The sequence below is a fragment of the Acanthochromis polyacanthus genome, chromosome 4 (genome assembly GCF_021347895.1).
Source record: "Acanthochromis polyacanthus isolate Apoly-LR-REF ecotype Palm Island chromosome 4, KAUST_Apoly_ChrSc, whole genome shotgun sequence".
NCBI classification, from domain to species: domain Eukaryota; kingdom Metazoa; phylum Chordata; class Actinopteri; family Pomacentridae; genus Acanthochromis; species Acanthochromis polyacanthus.
Window position 1 is genome coordinate 10,350,273 of NC_067116.1, and position 19,921 is coordinate 10,370,193.

Sequence of the window (19,921 nt, forward strand, 5' to 3'; positions counted from 1 at the left end):
CCCTTCATAAGCAATGATATATTTCATTGTCAATTAATCTGTTGAGTATTTTCTCACTTAATCAACTATTGTTTGGTCTATTTGATCAGAAAAATTTCCCAAAGTCAATAAAACACTCTAAAACATGTTGCTTTGTCCACAATTCAAAGATATTCAGTTAACTGGACACAGAGGTGTCAGGAAATTAAATCAATAAGGAAACCAGAAAGATACTCAAATTTAAGTGGATAGAATCAAAAAAAGGCTTTTTTCCCCCCCTTTAAAACATTAGCCCATTGCTAAAAATAGCTGGTTTATCACAGTTAAAAAATTGACTTATATAGTAAGGTCATGAACATAAATAGAATGGCAAATAATCAAGCTGTCACTGCAGCTCTAACAGGAGCACCAGTGTTATGTTAAACTGCAAAAATCAGTCATGACTGGAAGGCTCACCTGTCCTGCTTTGCTGAAACGGTGACCAGCTAGGATCATATGGAATGCAAATTTTACGCACCATAGGGTTACGCATATTAATAAAGCAATGTGCGGCTTGTTCCAGTAGCAGAGCACTCGCAAGTCAGAGTCCTGGACAAAAAATGAAAGAAAAGTATAGTCAGAATGAATCCACTGAATAAGTGTTAAGTATGCAGTCCACCTGGGACCAGACATGCGCAAGACTGAAAACGATACAGGTTTCCTTACCTCGCTGGTCATCTTAATGAGAAGTGTTGCAGCATCTGAGTATTTTCCCTGACTCTTGAGTATCTCAGCGCTAAGTAAAGCACACCGTTCAGCTAGGACCATGTTCCTGTAAAGGACAGAGAATGTGTCAGAAGAAAATTGTCCTCACACTACAACAACTAAAACTAGATAAGAACATTTAAATTTTAACTCGCTATCCTGGCAGCCTACATGTTTGTCAAAAATGAGTTTGGAGCCAACTCGTGTATTACGTAATGCACTCCCAATAAACAAAAAACATTCATCAGTTTGTATGGTGCATGATAACTTAGAGTAATTTAGTGTCAAGCTAAACTCTGAAGGTCCCACTTAAGGAAACTTTGTGTCAGGTGAGAGGTCAGTATACAGTATGTGCAAGAATGACTGTAGTTAACAACTAACGTTGAGAATGCCTTGCCTAGTAGCAACAGTAAACAGCACTGAAGACAACCCTAGATAAAACCAAACCATCCTGTGAATCAAAACAAGAACTATTTACATTAGCAAGTAGTAAGATGACAATAGGGGATTTGATTGTTCCCAAGAGCCTGCAAATGCACAATAATTGCTCTGCAAAAACGGATCCAAAATTTAAACAGCTGACAGAACGAGATGATATAATTATTTTAGGCCTTTGTCATACTTGCACACATCTTTGTAAGTCTGTATTGCTGTGTCCATGTAGTGTGCTGGATAAGGTCTGGGGGCTCCACATTGTAGAAAAGCTGACACTGCGGCCATTTCCTACAGAAGAGTATAAATGAATGGGACAGGAAATGTAATGGAAAAAGGAATGGGAGACAACAGTGATGAGGAAAAGACATTGTCACTAATATGGAGAAGTTACATTATGTGACTTTTGAAACAAGAAAGAATATATTATTTGCAATCACAACTGAAAAGTTAAATTGATAAACAAGCACACACATTTTCAATCCAGACAAAGGTTTTTACTGTCACAGCCTTCAGCCCTACTTGATCTACTATGCTCAACAGCCCTTTTCAATGTAAACTTGACATGGACTGAGTCTGCGTATCAATTAAAATGACTCTTCCTTATTGTTGCAATGTTACACTTATGGCCACAACCTGTAAGGGTGTATCCCAAGTGAAACATGCAAAACATCTCTAATTTTACATAATGTGAATCTCTTGTAGACATTGGACACTGGCAGCTGTTTCTGTTATGCTACAGGTGATGACAAGGAGATACAGAAGTTAATATTCAAACCTGAAAGAGGCTCATCCAAACTCTTTTCTGCATCTTGGAAATAAGTGGTGCTAAAGCTTGGTGAAATGGTAACGACTGTACTAAACATGCTGTAAGCTAATAATCTATTTAAGAAATGTACCTTTCACTTCTGTCTGACAGCTGACTGCAGACCATGCTGCTTCAGTGTTTGTTGATGAATTTTGAACTCTAACAGAGCATGGTCACAAATTGCATCTGAATTTGGACTTCCCGTTAAAAAGACCTAGAGCAGACCTCCTTTGCTAGATACAGTGATCCGGGTGTGGATTAAAGCTATTAATCTCATGATCTTTATCTGAACATATAAAATGGTGTCTGAGAGGGTATGCGTTCTCACCAGCGCCCCTGCAGCATACAGCATGGCCTGGTCTGACAGAAAGTCTTTCTTGGCAGTGTGGTAGCAGCTGTAGGCTAGCTCATAGTGTTGAACCAGGAAGCACAGGTCAGCCATCTTCCTGATTCTGCAGCTCAGGGGCTTCTGGGGGATACCTGACATCACAGAAAGGAAAGGTCAGATCAGCACTGTGTGGGTGTGTGCATTTATGGTGATGCATGGGGTTTATGTATGGGAACCTTGCTGAAGCTTCATATGTAGTGTGATAGATGCGTGGTGCAGGGGAGCTTACAAAAGGCCACATGTACTCTTCGGTTCACTAATGTTCTTCTCGGGAACTTTTCCACCACCAAACCACTTTTTGGTAGCAGTGAACAGAGATCGGCTCAGACCTTTTCTGGACACCAGCTGTGGACAGAGAGTTACAACATGTGTCTAAGTGCTTGGAAGATGATAAGGGGTGTCAAGCAAAATAACACCAGTTCAGAACTGTTGACTCCAACAGAAAGAATTCCTCTCATAAGTCACTGACGATAACTGTCTTCTTGACATCATCTTTGGGTTCAGTTTTCTGGGGCAAAATTTGAAGTTTAGTAAAATGCCACATGATGGTACCACTGGTTCTAAGTCACAAACACAAACAAAAAAAAAGAATCATGCATTTCTTGATGCCTGGCCAATCCGTGTACGGTTCGCTCATTTGTTTTTCCGTTTCAAAATAAAATGAGAACAAAACAAATAATCGTCTTGTTTTCGTTTTAAAAATTAAAAGTTGAAAATCAAAAAATAGAGGAAAGAAAAAATGCTGCGTTTTTTACCAATTTTAAGTTTAAACAAAAAAAAAAAAAAAGCATTTTTCCATTTGGAATCTATAGGCAGAACTGGAAATTAAAGTGAGAACTCGCAGTGACTTGACTTGACTTCTCTGTCCCAAACTCCGTACCAAGTACTTTGAACAGCAAAGACATGTTGGCATATTTAGAGGGAGTCCACGCATAGTCCAGAGCAGAACTTCAGGTTTTACTCGGGTTTGTTCTCAGAAACACTCAGACCTCAGCAGCCTCCTATCAGAACAACAGGCAGCAGAACATTTAGCTGGATCTGATAAAATACATCAGAACAAATTGAGACTACGTTGTGCAAACTAGTCACTCAGAAAACAATGAGAACACGTTCAGTCCTCTGTCCTAACCGTCATCTTAACTGCTGACAATATTAAATAAAAATGGAACTAAACGATACAATCTGGTCAAAAACAAACAGTATATTTGTGTGAGTGTGTCTTCCCAAAAACCCTGGCTGGTTGAGAAATGGCAAATCACACTTTCAAAGATGTCGCAGAGGAAGACTAGAATACTTCCAGTACTGTACAGTCTGAGTGATTATACTACACAGGTAGTTTGTGTTATATCTTTGTAATCCTTTTATTATATCCTTGTGAAGATGTTATCGGACTGATCGGTAGGGCTGGACCCGAATATCCCGAATATCCGAATATTCGTTCGCTACCGCGGTATCCGGATATTAATTTGGTATCCGAATATTCGGGTCCCCCCTGGTCAGATGTTATCGGGCGGAACGAATATTCCGCGTTACTGTCTTCCCTCCGCCTTCGGCCCACATCGGCTCATCCCGTCGCGCGATCCTATAAACATATACACATATGTCTATGTGATCACCCCCTCCTCCCCCCAGACAAAAATAGGAATATTCGGAGCTCGTCTCTTCCCTTCGCCTTCGGCCCACTTCGGCTTCATCCCGCCATGTTCGGCTCATCCGTTCATGTTTGTTACCACCACTCGAATGGCCGGGTGGCTGCCGACTCTGACGTCACGCTTCACTTCATTGCATAAACACAAGACAAGATGCCGAAGACCTCCGCTGTTTGGGAATTCTTCAGTTTAACTGAAGACAAAACGAAGGCAGTGTGCAAAATGTGCGTCCGGGAGACCAGACGAATGGATCCGAATATTCGGGCCGTCTCCGCCCCCCCCCCCCCCCCGCCGCCGCCGCGCCCCCCCCCAATCAGACGTTATGGGGCGGAACAAATATTCGGATATTCGTCTTTAATAGGGCCCGAATATCCGGAGACCAGAAACCACTATTCGGGCCAGCCCTACTGACAGTGTTGCCAACTTAGCGACTTTCTCACTAAATCTAGCGACTTTTCAAAGCTCTAGCGACTTTTTTGGGTCAAAAGCGACTAGCGACAAATCTAGCAACTTTTTCTGCCATTTTGTAGACTCTGAAAGGAAAACTCGGATCATTCTGGAGTTACTGTTTTCAATGAGCAGCAGGTACTGCTGTGAGCTCCTCAAAGCACAGGCTGTCAGTCCAGTAACCCCGCAGCAGTCCCAGTGTCTGATTAGAGGACACATCACTCTGCGGCCAGACGGCAGATGAATCGCGCATGCGCAGCCACTACAGATCCCATCCAGACTTACGGAGCAGGATATAAATGAAATGTTTCTTCACGGTCATGCTAAAATAAACTACAGCATTTAGCCTCTAGTAAAAAAACATTTTGGGTGTTTTATACTCACTTTTTGGTCTCTTCCACATTATTCCTCTCTCCTACAATGTTGACTACAATTACATGCAAACAGGGAATATGCAAATTAGGCGATGACGTCATTTAGCGACTTCTAGCGACTTTTTGGACAGCCAACAGTGACTTTCCTTACTGAGGAGTTGACAACAGTGCCTACTGATCGGTGGCATGCTGAGTCAGACTGTGGTCTCTAATTTTATCTCTGGATTCCATCGTTTCCTCTCGCCGTTCATAAAAATATGTGATTTTTATTTTGGCCAGCACATTTCTTTTTACTGTCTAAGTGATATTTACATGGATATAGATTTTATGTGGATGTTTTTTGGCAGGACTTCTTTATCTAGTATCTCTATTTCACACACAGCCAGGTCTGGTCGAATCTGCGACGAAACGTGGAGATATAAACTATCGTCAGTTAACCTGATCATTACTTAAACTGGAACAGTGGCACCAATACCTGACCAGTATACCATTATAAACTTTGGTCCTTATGTCGGACCTGACTGTAAACACAAAAGTCAACATAACATTCTACAGTTAAAGTATGGCACTGAAAATAACGTGTGGTTAACAGAGCAAATTACAGCTCTCTCCAAATCAGCATCGGACAAATGATTGCGTCTTCTTAAATTGTTCTCCATGCAGAATCTCCTGACACTCATTACAGACTATATAATATAATCATAAACTCTATAATATAGAACAACATGGAACTGACGATTTCTGCGTGGGTTTTGCCACTCTCGAAGAGAATTCAATTGGAAAAGGGCTTGAGTAAAGTAGTACAGTTCAAGATGTGTTCATGGTCCAGACCAGCTCAAATTCTACAATTCTACAATTTCATTTAGCAGACGCTTTTGTCCAAAGCGACGTACAACACAAGCAAGCAAGCAAAATTGTTCATCCTTGGCGAATTCTGGCACTTCCAATGTTGCAACAAAATAAAACAACAGCCCCATTTTGTATTTCGGTTTTAAAAAGCTAGTGCAAAAATTCAACACTGTGTTTTTTTCATTAGTTAAATAATACAGTTCTACGTTTAGGTCTAAAGAACTGAAAACCTGAAAAAAAACAACGCGTTTTTATTGGGGTTTTTTTAGATTTTATTTTGAAATGGAAAAACGAATGAGTGAACCATACACGGATTTAGGCTTCACATTCATGCTATCCTTTCAAGAAAGAAACAAAAGGAACAGAAGGGTTAAAAAAGGTAATATACCATTTCAAGATTTACTAAAACTGTTCAACAGTTATAATGGCTGCCAATGTATAAGGTACGCCTAGCTAAAACTAATGTAGACCCATACAAAAGTCCTGCTACAAATCAAACAACCATGTAGGTTAGAATTGTTACTGTGTTCAACTGAAGCTGCAGTTGACTGCATATTGCTGTACAGTGGTTCCTCATATATTGTTGGAGTTACGTTCCAGACCCTCCCGCGATGGATGAAAATCTGCGAAGTAGCGACCATATTGTAACCCTTAAATATTGGTCGACTCAATTGCTCCAGGGCTGTGGGTCAGGTGGGTTACAATTATTTTGCGTTTTTATCCATATCTATTCCACATCTCCAGCAGGACAGGACACTTTTCTGCAGGTTTTATTCACCGGTCAGCAGCAGAAACAAGGACTGAGCTCTTACGGGTTCTCCCGCTGTACCACAATTAAATCAGCTGCATCAAAAACAGTAAGAATGCGGAACCAACATCTGGGACACTGAGCAAGGTAATAAGCAAACACAAAACAATAAAATATCTGACCAAATAATCAATGAAACAAGATCCAAGGCACAACAAGGTAAAGTAAATGCAAATGAACACAATCATACACAAATCTGATGCTACAATATTTATTTTGTTACTACTCCGCCAAGGAACACAGAGGAGTTATGTGAAGATCAGCGTATTTTTCTCTGTGAATCGGTCTGTCCTGTGCAACATTACTCAAAAACGGACCAACGGATTTGGATGAAATTTTCAGGGAAGGTCAGAAATGACACAAGGACCAAGTTATTAGATTTTGGCAGTGATGTAGTTTATAGTCTGGAGCCATGGATTTCCCATTGCAAGATATAGCTGCTGGCACGGGATCACTGTAACCATGACAACAAGTGAACACTGTGTCAGTTCCCTCCTGACTATCATGTGATCCTACCATAAACAGTCTATGGATCCTTCTACAAATCCACTGTTGCCTGTCGGAAATGATACAAGGAACAATTGATTGACTGATTTAATTGTGGGGGTGCTTCTGAGTCCCATCAATTCCCGTCGGCCGCAACTAGGGGTGGGTTAAAAATATCGATATTTCGATATTGCATCGATACACGTGTAGAAATCATAATCGATACATAAATCCCACTATCGATATTTTAAAATGCAATAGATTTTACCCGTTAGGTGTTTTTGTTTGGCTAACCCCTTTAGTCTCGTGTGGTTTCGTGCTTCCCGCACCATTAACGCAGTCAGATCTCGTGAGATCCAGGCCATCCGCGTCAGAGAGAACAACAATGGCAGAGAAGGAAGAAGAACTTGTGACACCTGAATATTTAAAAGCCGATGTCTGGCGGCATTTTGGGTTCAAGAAAAGAGAAGGTAGCAAGGAACTGGACAAGAACAACACTGTGTGCAAAATATGCAAAGTGGAGGTGAAGTACAGTGGCAACACAACTAATCTCCGGAGGCATTTAATCAGGCACCATCCGGAGCATGCACAACAACCAGGTTACGCCAACAGGTCACTGGCATTGACGCAACCAACGCTGGAGAAAGCATTTGGGACGAAGTTTCCATCCACATCTCTGCGTGCAGAGAAAATCACGTCGGCTCTGGCAAGTTTTATCTGCAAGGATCTCAGACCATATAGCGTGGTGGAAATTATAGGCTTCAGACATTTTGTCCATACCCTGGAACCCCGTTATGTGATACCGACACATAAACAACTGAGTCAAGTCACAATCCCGAAGATGTATACTGATGTTAAAAACAACATCGCAACTGCACTGAAATCAGCAGAGAGAGTTGCTGTCACTTGCGACAGCTGGACAAGCAGAGCTACGGATTCTTATCTAACCATCACTTGTCACTACATCGACGGTAACTGGTACCTTGTGTCCCATGTCTTACAAACACGGGCGATTGAAGCCAGCCACACTGCGACTCATCTTGCTGAGCTGCTGACCGAGGCGCTTCGAGAGTGAGAGCTCACGGACAAGTCCCGGCTGCCGTTACCGACAACGTGGCCAACATAGTCCGGGCAGTGGCCTCAATGGGGCTGTTGCATGTGGGCTGTTTCGCCTACACGCTCAACTTAGCCTCCCAAGCAGCACTCAAAATACCCTCTGTTGCCCGACTGATGGGCCGAGTGAGGCGAATTGCAGCCTTCTTCCATCACAGCACAACGGCGAGTCACATGCTTAAAGAAAAGCAAAAGCTTCTGAACCTGTGTCAACACAAGTTGGTGATCGACGTGGTGACCCGCTGGAACAGCTCCCTGGACATGCTGGAGCGCTTTTTGGAGCAACGACCAGCAATCACAGGTGAATATACCATGACCAATCTTTGTCTTTGTCTGTTTTAAAAACTTGTTTGTTCTCAAGTTGTATTTTGATCACTGTGAAGCATTATGACTAGAAAGGAGCTATATAAACAAACTTAATTCATACAGTTCATTCTGTGCTGACCCTAGGTGGGCGGTGTGTGTGACCGCAGGGTGTCGGCCTCATGTCCGCTCAGAAAGACAGACAGACAAAGACTATGTGCCTGTGGCAAAGATGAATTTCAATTTAATGTATACTAATTGGACAATAAAGTTTTTCTTATCTTATCACAGCAACGCTGCTCTCACCTGAAGTGCGCAGGAATGAACGAGACCTCTGCACCCTAACAGAGGCTGACGTGACAGTAGCAGAAGATATTGTGAAAGCTCTCCAACCACTGAAGGTATCACTCGTTTTATTAATGTTGTGTATATTCTCATTTTTGTTTCTTTTGTCATTTGTCTTGTCTTAGCTCATACTTTACTGCAGCACTTGAGATCTGTTTCAGATAGTGCTACACACAAATATAATGTATTATCATTTTAATATTACTGAAGACAGTCACACTGGTCATGTCCGAAGAGATGACTCCAACACTCTCCGTCATTGCACCCATGCACGCTCGGCTATTGGATCAGATGACCAGTGTCCCCGACGACTCACCCGTGATTAAGGAGCTCAAGACTGCTGTGCACGTCAACTTGAGTTCAAGGTATGCTTAGTTAAAATACACTGGGGTGTGTCTGTGCATGTAAGTGCACTGTATACACACTGCTTACCTGTATGTATGCAAAGCCAATGAAATGACTCAAAGATGCTATACGTTATTATGAAATCTCTTTAAGATACGAGGCACGAAAAGAGACACTTTATGAAGCATCAGCTCTTGATCCTCGCTTCAAGACTCTGCCCTTCTTATCTCAAGAGGCCTGTGATGACACCTTCGCCAGGCTGACTACAATCTTGACGGAAGCTGCCCATCTGGAGCAAGTGGAGGCATCTGGTGTAAGTTAATGAGTTGTAATGTACGTTACTACAGTATTTGTATACACACACACACACACACACACACACACACACAGGCACGTATGCACAATTAATTTATTATCCTGATCATGAATATTTATCTTTACATAGCCACAAGCTGATGGAGCTGCTGTTTCTGCACAGCGGGAAGACAACTCCCTTGCTGCTGATCCTCCCCCAACAAAGAGGTCCAAGGAGCCTTCTTCTGCGCTCATGTCTCTCCTGGGTCCAGCCTACAAGCCAAAAGAACCAGCTGTACCAGTGAGAAGTGCAGCTGAGAAGACAAAGGATGAAGTAAAAGGATACAGAGAAGTAGAGCCTCTCCCACTCTCTGCAAATCCACTGAGCTGGTGGATGAAGCATGAGGAGAGCTCCCCTCTTTTTAGCTCGCCAAGCGAAGCGTTATCTTTGTATGCCTGGAACCAGTGTCCCTTCAAGAGGGTATTTTCAACTGTTGGTGACATTATTACAGCAAAAAGGAGCTGCCTCACTCCAAAACATGTTGATCAGCTGCTGTTCCTGCAGAGAAATCTTACAGTACCCAGCAAGTAGTGATTAAGCAGTCATGAAGAATGGGCCTTAGTGTCATGTACTTTACAACTGGGTTTAGATTGTCCAGAATTTTTAGACAATCGAGTTTCTTTTAAAATGCACTTTAGTTCAGAGGTGGGTTTTTGCAATTTCTCTTCAAAATGCACAGAATGTTTTCATAAGGGACACTACAGTATTTTTGTGGTCTGTTGTTGACATTTATTATTATTGTTAACATTGAATAGCTATTTCAATAAAAAGTACAAGATGTTGTATAACTATTTGTTCAGTGGTCAGTTCTCTCTTAATGTAAATATTAATATTTAAATATGCACCAGGTTAGGGGGTTACCTTTACAATTGAATTTACAGCATTAGTTCTTTGAGAATCTCTTCAAATACCAAAGCAAAATTGGTGCTATAACTAAAATATCGATATCGAATTGTATCGGAAATTGTATCGTCTTGGGACCTAGTGTATCGGAATCGTATTGGAAGGTCAGTGGCGATACCCAGCTCTCGTCGCTACATATTTAGGTCAGGCGATTCTCACACATACACACACACACAACACAACATCAGGGCTCCACACTGCGACTAAATGGTCGCATTTTGCGACCAAAATTTGAGCGAGTGTGAGTAAATGTTTCATCTACTTTCAACACTTCAGGCAAAAGTATTTCTAAAGCATTTGAGGCAAGAAATAATCTGTGCAGCAGCGGAACCTGTCCTGGTTTTAGTTCACCGACGGCTAGTTTAGATGTTTAAGGACAGTAGAAGTCGAGTCTACTTTATGCAAATGAGCTGCAGTTAAACACACCGGATTGCAGCTGGAAACGCACCAACCGGACTAGCATGCCACATGCGATGTGTCGCATCTAGTGGACACGCACCGTAAGTCACTGTATTATGCTAGTTTGTTTCATTTTAAAGTGAGGAAACGTGATATCAGTCTCACTGGTAGCTTGTCTGATGCTAGGGTTTGCTTATTAACTGATTAATGACAGAGATAGGGCGTGTGTGAGAGATACGTTTTATTTCACTTTCATCAGCTAAAGCAGGGTTTGAATATGCATTACAAATAAACGTAACTTGCACACTATAGTGGTAATAATTTCAAGATTAAGAGTCAAGTTTTAATTTTCTGACATCTGAGTGAAGACACTGGTCTGTGTTGGAGTGAGGCAGGATGAATTGCATTGATAGGCTTTATGATGAGAAAGACATCATATACACCACAGCAAGCAGCTGTCTCACTGAGAGCATCCTCAACATGAACGTCACTGACGTGAGGCCTCTGATGGTTGAAGATGAAGGCATCACTATAATGATCTTATTTTTTCTGTCATTCCAAATCTTCTATTTCTGAATAAAGAGGCGGAAATTAAAAATGTTTTTTTTTTATCCGATTCATCGATTAATCGAAAAAATAATCGGTCGATTAATCGATTATTAAAATCATCGTTAGTTGCAGCCCTAGAATGCTTTTCTTGGTATGTTGTGTCAACTGCTGCACAATAAAATGTGAATTGAAAACATAGTTTCTGTATTTATTGTACAAGTATTTATCAGTAATACAGTGAAAATGAAAGGGAATGTGAATATTTACTTTGCAAGTCGATTTGGGTGTGCACCCCTAAATTTTCTGGTTGCGCTTCCAAAATTTTAAGTTAGGGGCCACTGCGCTCCTAGGAAAAAAAGTTAGTCTGGAGCCCTGAACACATGCCTGTGTTCAGCGCCAGGTCAGAGAATGAACAGTGGGTAGAGTGGCTGTCTCACAACCGGAGGGTTGCGGTTCGATCCCCCGGTCCGTTGTGCTCATGTTGAGGTGTCCCTGAGCAAGACACCTAACCCCTAATTGCTCCTGGGGGGTCGTGGTTAGCGCCTTGCATGGCAGCTCCAGCCATCAGTGTGTGAATGTGTGTGTGAATGGATGAATGTGATGTATCATGTAAAGCGCTCTGGATAAAAGCGCTATATAAATACAACCATTTACCATTTCTCGGAGTGCTGCACTCTGTGAGTGCTTTTCCTATTGATACACATTTTAAGGCTTTAAATAGACCCTCCAGAAAAACGCGATTATGCGATCGCATGAATTCCCGCATTAATCACCAAAATGCCGCTGATTATGCGGGGGTCAATTGTTTCCCAAAAGGCCGCATAATCCCGCAAAACAGCGCATAATTCCCGCAAGAATCTCACATTTCCACGAAAAAAAGAGAAATATGCGGGTCCTGCTTGATTTCACAATTTCCGCATAAAATGAGAAAACTATAACCAATATAAATGGAGTTGTGAGCGAGTTTTTATGTGACGCCCGGCCTGACGTCATCAGTTTGCGCATTCACACACACACTAGAAGCACGAGCTGATGCGGAGGGTGGTGCCAGTGTTGCCAACTTAGCGACTTTCTCGCTAAATCTAGCGACTTTCCAAAGCATCCTAGCGACTTTTTTTGTCTAAAGCGACTAGCCACAAATCTAACGACTTTTTATGCCGTTTTGGAGACTGACAGGAAAACTCGGATCATTCTGCAGCTACTGTCCTCAACAAGCAGCAGGTGCTGCTGTGAGCTTCTCCCCCTCCCAAAGCACAGGCTGTCAGTCCAGTAACCCCGCAACAGTCCCAGTGTCTGATTAGAGGACACATCCCTCCGCAGCCAGACGGCAGGTGAATCGCGCATATTTTTGCATATTTCACAACTATTCACATACTTTGCAACTTTCCGCAATTTCCCCACATAAAATGGCATAAAAAGCCCGCATATTTATTCGCATAATCAAGGATTTTAGCCCGCATAGTCAAAGATTTTTGTTCGCGTTTTTTCTGGAGGGTCTATTTATAAACCCTCCCCACATACTGCACATCTCCGCAGAGCAACACTATGCAGTGATCAGACATCTGTGTGAAATGGACAAGGCCAGATGCTGAATGCCACTACACCATATGAATTATTTTTTTTACATTGTTTTCTATTTTTTTAGGCTAGGAAATGCTAGCAGAGCTGGTCGCTGTGGTGCCGCAAAGCGCCATGGGAGTTCGGGGGGTTGTGGGTTTAAATGTCATTACTGTGGTTTATTTTAGTGTTCTAGTGCTATTAGTGTTTGTGGGTTTTTTTTGTATTTTTGTGGTTTAGTCAGCCTAATCAGTTTAAGTGCTACGTTGTCAAGAAGTGAGTGTGAAGTGTAGTATGTTTGATGACTTCCTCCCACTTTTTTTACAGAGATTTTGTGTCAAAATAAAAGCGTCTGGCAGTTACATAGTGCATAAAAAGCAGATATCTGCTCTCCAGCGCCACCTTTCAGTGCAGCTCACCACAATAATAAATAGAGAAAAAACATCTGCACTGCAAAATTCTGTGATATAGTGAAACATACACGATACCACAAGTAGTTTAAAAATCCCCAATATAGTGAGACTGCGAGAACTGAACCGCGATATGGCAAGGGACCACTGTACTGCATTATATTGAGAGATATTTATATTGTTTTGTTCACTCAGTTACATATATAGCAGTGGGCTGAATACAATTCTACAATTTCATTTAGCAGACGCTTTTGTCAAAAGCGACGTACAACACAAGCAAGAATCCAGACGTAAGGAAAAACCTGTAGTAAGTGTAAAAGTGCTTCAAGTTTGATTGGTCAAAGGTATTGCCATCAAGTTGCATAAGAATCCCCCCCCCTTTTTTTTTGGGGGGGGGGGGGGGAGTTCAACTTTGTCAGCGTTAAATAAGTGCTGGGTTTTGGACCATCTGACTTATTCTACCCCTAAGGTAGAGTCAGATTAAGTGCCTAGGTGTTCTCTGAGCAACTGAGTCTTCAATTGTCTCAGCAGAGGGACTCAGCAGAACGCACAGAGTTTGGTAGTTTGTTCCACCATTTGGGAACAACAGAGGAGAAGAGACTGGCTAGAGAATACAAGAAACACTTCTCTGTACAATGCACCACAAACAGTGACTACACTGTTGAATCAATGCCTCATCTCTGAATATTCAGACAGGATTTTCAGTTTATTGAAGCAAGATTCATACCTATTAATTTTTTCTGTAGGTATTGTTTTCATTTATTTTATCTGTTGTCTATGTCTGTGGGTCACCCACACTAAGTATTTGATCACTGATTCCTTATCTCATCTGTCAGAATTAGAAATGGCTAAAATATGTTGGAGGTCAAGATTTGGGGTTGTACCTGGTCATTCAGCTGTCTGATGTTTTTCTCCAAGTGTGGCAGCAGTCCTCTGAAGGTGAATTCTTGGACAAACTGTCTGATGTGATCATGGTCGTTCAGGGTGAGACATGCCCCGTGGCTCCCTGCTCCCACCACCAAGACATCTGGATCTCTAGCGCCTTTCTTCAGGTCAGTGTTCACAGCACTGAGGGTGTGCAAGCTCCCTGAGCTGTTGGCTGTGTCCAGCAGGAGGGCGTGATTTTCCAGGCTACCAGACACTCCATCTGATAGGAAATAGTGCAAAATCTAAGCTCAAAAACAGCACAAAATACAGCATACTGTATACTATATACAGTGTACAACAAAACTGAGTATACCACTATGCAATATTACAAATATGCTAAATAATTCAAAATTGTATCATCTTACTGTAATTGTATTACTTTTGAGTTCAAGTGTAAGGTTTTTGATACTGGGCTCAAAGTACAATATGAATGAAAAAACAGTAAGTATATCTGTGACCACAGCAATTAAAGTGAATAAAGGATGTAACTGAAAATTAGGGATACTTGCATGCACAGGGTTACATAGGAAGCAGCAAACACCACAGCTTTCTTAGTTTCAATGTGGGCTGTATCTAATGTAGCATGGCTCCATATAGTAAGGAATTGCATTAACGAGTAACAAAAACAAATTGTGAAATTGGGAGGTACAGTGCCTTGTGAAAGTATTCGGCCCCCTTGAACTTTTCAACCTTTCGCCACATTTCAGGCTTCAAACAAAGATAAAAAATTCTAATTTTTTGTCAACAATCAACAACAAGTGGGATACAATCGTGAAGTGGAACGAAATTTATTGGATATTTTAAACTTTTTTAACAAATAAAAACCTGAAAAGTGGGGCGTGCAATATTATTCGGCCCCCTTGCATTAATACTTTGTAGCGCCACCTTTTGCTGCAATTACAGCTGCAAGTCGCTTGGGGTATGCATCAGTTTTGCACATCGAGAGACTGAAATTCTTGCCCATTCTTCCTTGCAAAAAACAGCTCGAGCTCAGTGAGGTTGGATGGACAGCGTTTGTGAACAGCAGTCTTCAGCTCTGCCCACAGATTCTCGATTGGATTCAGGTCTGGACTTTGACTTGGCCATTCTAACACCTGGATACGTTTATTTGTGAACAATTCCATTGTTGATTTGGCTTTATGTTTTGGATCATTGTCCTGTTGGAAGATAAATCTCCGTCCCAGTCTCAGGTCTTTTGCAGACTCCAACAGGTTTTCTTCCAGAATGCTCCTGTATTTGGCTCTATTCATCTTCCCATCAATTTTAACCATCTTCCCTGTCCCTGCTGAAGAAAAGCAGGCCCAAACCATGAGGCTGCCACCACCATGTTTGACAGTGGGGATGGTGTGTTCAGGGTGATGAGCTGTGTTGCTTTTACGCCAAACATATCGTTTTGCATTGTGGCCAAAAAGTTCGATTTTGGTTTCATCTGACCAGAGCACCTTCTTCCACATGTTTGGTGTGTCTCCCAGGTGGCTTGTGGCAAACTTCAAACCAGACTTTTTATGGATATCTTTGAGAAATGGCTTTCTTCTTGCCACTCTTCCATAAAGGCCAGATTTGTGCAGCGTACGACTGATTGTTGTCCTATGGACAGACTCTCCCACCTCAGCTGTAGATCTCTGCAGTTCATCCAGAGTGATCATGGGCCTCTTGGCTGCATCTCTGATCAGTCTTCTCCTTGTTCGAGGTGAAAGTTTAGAGGGACGGCCGGGTCTTGGTAGATTTGCAGTGGTCTGATACTCCTTCCATTTCAATATGATTGCTTGCACAGTGCTCCTTGCGATGTTTAAAGCTTGGGAAATCTTTTTGTATCCAAATCCGGCTTTAAACTTCTCGACAACAGTATCTCAGACCTGCCTGGTGTGTTCCTTGGTCTTCATGATGCTCTCTGCACTTTAAACAGAACCCTGAGACTATCACAGACAGGTGCATTTATACAGAGACTTGATTACACACAGGTGGATTCTATTTATCATCATCAGTCATTTAGGACAACATTGGATCATTCAGAGATCCTCACTGAACTTCTGGAGTGAGTTTGCTGCACTGAAAGGAGCCGAATAATATTGCACGCCCCACTTTTCAGTTTTTTATTTGTTAAAAAAGTATAAAATATCCAATAAATTTCATTCCACTTCACGATTGTGTCCGAATTGTTGTTGATTCTTGACAAAAAATTAAAATTTTATATCTTTATGTTTGAAGCCTGAAATGTGGCGAAAGGTTGAAAAGTTCAAGGGGGCCAAATACTTTCGCAAGGCACTGTACATCAAAAACAACACCAACAACTACAGCATGCACAGTTTCTCAAAAAGGGGTCAAGCTCAACATGACATGACACTCCAAACAGTTGTACTGTTTAGGGCGTTAAATATTTTCAAGAATGGAGTCATCAAACGCATTGCAGCAGCCATTGTGGCCATTAAACTTAACACCATAACCAAATTATGCATTTTGTGTCGTATCTCCTGAACCAAAAATGAAAACACATAAGTGATGCCTGTTTATATCTTTCAATGACAAAGGATTATTCTGTTACTATGCACAACATCATGAACTCTTTAGGGGAGTAGTTAATGACGATCTCAAAAATCACAAATAGCACCGACAAGACTACCATATAATAATATGTAGTCTGCAGTATCAGTAATAGTAGTAGTACCATTAAACCATTATAATACCCATCCATAGCAGCAAACACAAAAATTTAAAGTGTTGTAAAGTTAACAGTTGAGTAACAAACCCTCCAGCAATGAGCAGCTGAGAGGACTAAAAACAACAAGGGTTTATAAAGGTTGGACCATTTGAACTGACTGACCTTTCTCTGTGGAGTAATCACAGTCCACATCAGCCGCACTGACATTGTTCTCAACAGGAGCACTATTCACAGTAGGAGCTTGATCATCAAACGTATCCTGCAATAAAAGTGACTGTGTTAACAGAAGGCACAATTACGGCATTGATAATCATCAGACTGAAGAATGTGTTCTTCTGTGACCAGGCTAAGCTGAGTGTACTTTTGCTCACAGCTGAAAACACAATTGTATGTCAAGACTTTGGGGAAAAAGAATAATGTTCTGCTTTGTTCATGTTCTACAATTCTGCGGTTTCATTTAGCAGATGCTTTGACACAAAGTGACATACATTTGAGAGTAGATACAACACAAATGAGGATCTAGTCAGGGGAAAACTACCTGGATAAGAAACATAAAACAAGTTTAAGTGTGACCGGAGGAGGCGAGTTGGAGTCCACATGTATGGGACACAAAAGGCTTGTTCTTCGATGTCCCTTAGCTATGCCCCTAAGTTATGCTGCTATAGGCCTGCTGGGAGACCTCTCTCGATGCACTGAGCCCTTCTCTAATTACCTATGTATTTACTATATATATATATATATATATATATATACACCATTATCGCATTGCATTCACTTTGTGTCCTCCTGTGTCTTTTCTCCAAGTGTCCCTGGTCCCAGAGCTGATGCTTCAGATCTGTGATTGCTGTCCCACCAACTGACTTAGTCTCCACCATGTCCACTGGGGGATGCTGCTGCTGACCTTCCTCCAGTCCACTGCTTCCAGCTGCTCATTTCCACCTTTCTACTCTACATCGTCCTTACTGTACTTGACACGCTCATCTACAGTACATACTGTTTGAATTTTACTTACCAACTATATATGTAGTATAATTAATGCCAGAGCCTTACACCATGATAGTAAAACTATGACTCAGTTTCAGTGTTGTGTAATTCACTCAGCACGTCTTCAATATGCATCACTTTGTATGTATCATCTATGTAACATTTATCCTGCATGTATGCCAATGTGTGTTATGTGTTTCCTCGTCCCCCACTCCCCCTCTTCTCCTGTCCGTTACCCTCCACCTCTTCTGACTTTGTACCTCTCAACCCACCGGCCAACAGGCAGATGGGTCCTCCCCATATGAGCTGGGTTCTACTCAAGGTTTCTTTCTGTTAAAAGGGAGGTTTTTTTGGCCACTGTTTTGGGTTCCGTAAAGTGTCTTGAGACAATCTGAACTGTATTTATTTATTTATTTATTTGATCAGGGACCATGCGATTACCATAGAACACATCTGATGTTTTACATATAGAGTGTACAGCATCGAGCTAATTTTCAACTCCCATCCCTGGTTGGGCATTTCAGTAAAAGTAGTCAGAGGGCCAACAACACCATTAAAAACAGCACAGACAACATAATACACCTATAGCCCCCACCCATACACACACACACACAAACACGTACATGCGCAATTGGTATTTTATAAATAAAAATGAATTGAACTGACTAATAGGTAAGGGAGGTAACAGGATTTATTTTTACTTTTTTTTTGGCTTTCTGCAGTCTGTCAAGTGCAAAGGTGTTGAATAAAGAGCTGGTTCTTTAGTCTTTCCTTTAAAACTGAGAGGGATACTGCAGATTGAAAACAGTTTGGCAACTTGTTCCACCACCCAGGAACCATAGAGGAGAAGAGTCTAGCTATCGACTTTGGGCTCTGTGTAGTACTAGAAGATGTATCTCTTGCCAACAATTATAATTACACAAAACTTCTTAAACACAGGGTGACATGGTGCTACAGTGCTTAGCACTGTCATCTCACAGGTAGAAGGTCTTGGACTTGCATCCCGGCTTGGGGTCTTTCTGCATGGCACTTGCATGCTCTTACTCCTGCTGTGGGTTTCTCAGTGGGTACTCCAGCTTCCTCCCACAGTTCAAAAACATTCAAACATCCATCCATCCACCACTTACTCCTCATTAGAGTTGCAGTCTATCTAGTCTATCCCAGTTCACTTAGGGCGAGGGACAACTTAAACAGGTCACTAGTTTATCACAGGGCTAAATATAGAGACGAAGACTCACACTTGCATTCATAGCTACAGACAATTTAGTGTTACCAATTAACCTCAGCATGTTTTTGGACTGTAGGAGGAAGCCAGAGTACCTGGAGAAAACCCACGCATGCACAGAGACAACATGCAAACTTAATGCAGAAAGATTCCAGGAAGGTCGGGATGCAAACCAGGGATGTTCTAGCTGCAAGGCGATAGTCCTAACCACCACTCCACTGTGTAGCCCAGTTCAAAAGCATGCTGAGGTTAATTGGTGATACCAAATAATTCATAGATGTGAATGTGATTGTATTTGTTTGACTGCCTCTCTGTGTTGCCCTATGATAGACTGGCATCTGTCCTGTCCAGGAAGTCCCATGCTTTTGCCCCAAGTCAGCTGGGATATTGCAACCCTACAGAGGATTAAGGGGTGTATAGTGATGAAGACAATAGCACATCTTTTGCTATAGATACCTTCTAGTGCCACGTGTCACTTCTTCATTCTATTTCCCACAGTTATCCACAATTCTTTTATCTTTTGTTATTTGTTACAGTGTGTCAGGACCCCCCACCCCACCTTACCTTTTTTTGTCACATTTTGCTATTTGCAATTGTCTGCCAGATCTCTTGATTCAGGTACCTTCTGTTCCTTGTTGTCTTATCCTCTGGTACTGTTAGCACCAATAGATAAATGAACCACTATTCGCCCTTGTATTTACATATGGCTTCCTCCCTACCCTCTGACCATCCTTATAAATTGTGGACTCTGATAATGCTCTGCCCACCATACACTGGAATACCAATAAACACCCTACTACAGCAAACTTGGAATGACTAAGAGTGAAATTTCTTCAACAATAGATAATGGATGGATGTCCAACACAAAATTGTGCAGGACACA

The 19,921-nt window shown here is 41.7% G+C and overlaps 1 protein-coding gene across 1 annotated transcript in view; it reads right to left on the reverse strand.

The window, feature by feature from the left end:
* Positions 1 to 19,921, reverse strand: part of trappc8 (trafficking protein particle complex subunit 8) — a 53,538-nt gene that overhangs the window by 26,115 nt on the left and 7,502 nt on the right. Inside the window, 10 exon segments of the mRNA XM_022213646.2 lie at positions 436 to 489; positions 491 to 552; positions 555 to 567; positions 685 to 790; positions 1,346 to 1,446; positions 2,292 to 2,414; positions 2,416 to 2,443; positions 2,581 to 2,696; positions 14,128 to 14,390; positions 16,992 to 17,088. Of these exon segments, the coding sequence (XP_022069338.2) occupies positions 436 to 489; positions 491 to 552; positions 555 to 567; positions 685 to 790; positions 1,346 to 1,446; positions 2,292 to 2,414; positions 2,416 to 2,443; positions 2,581 to 2,696; positions 14,128 to 14,390; positions 16,992 to 17,088 (963 nt within the window).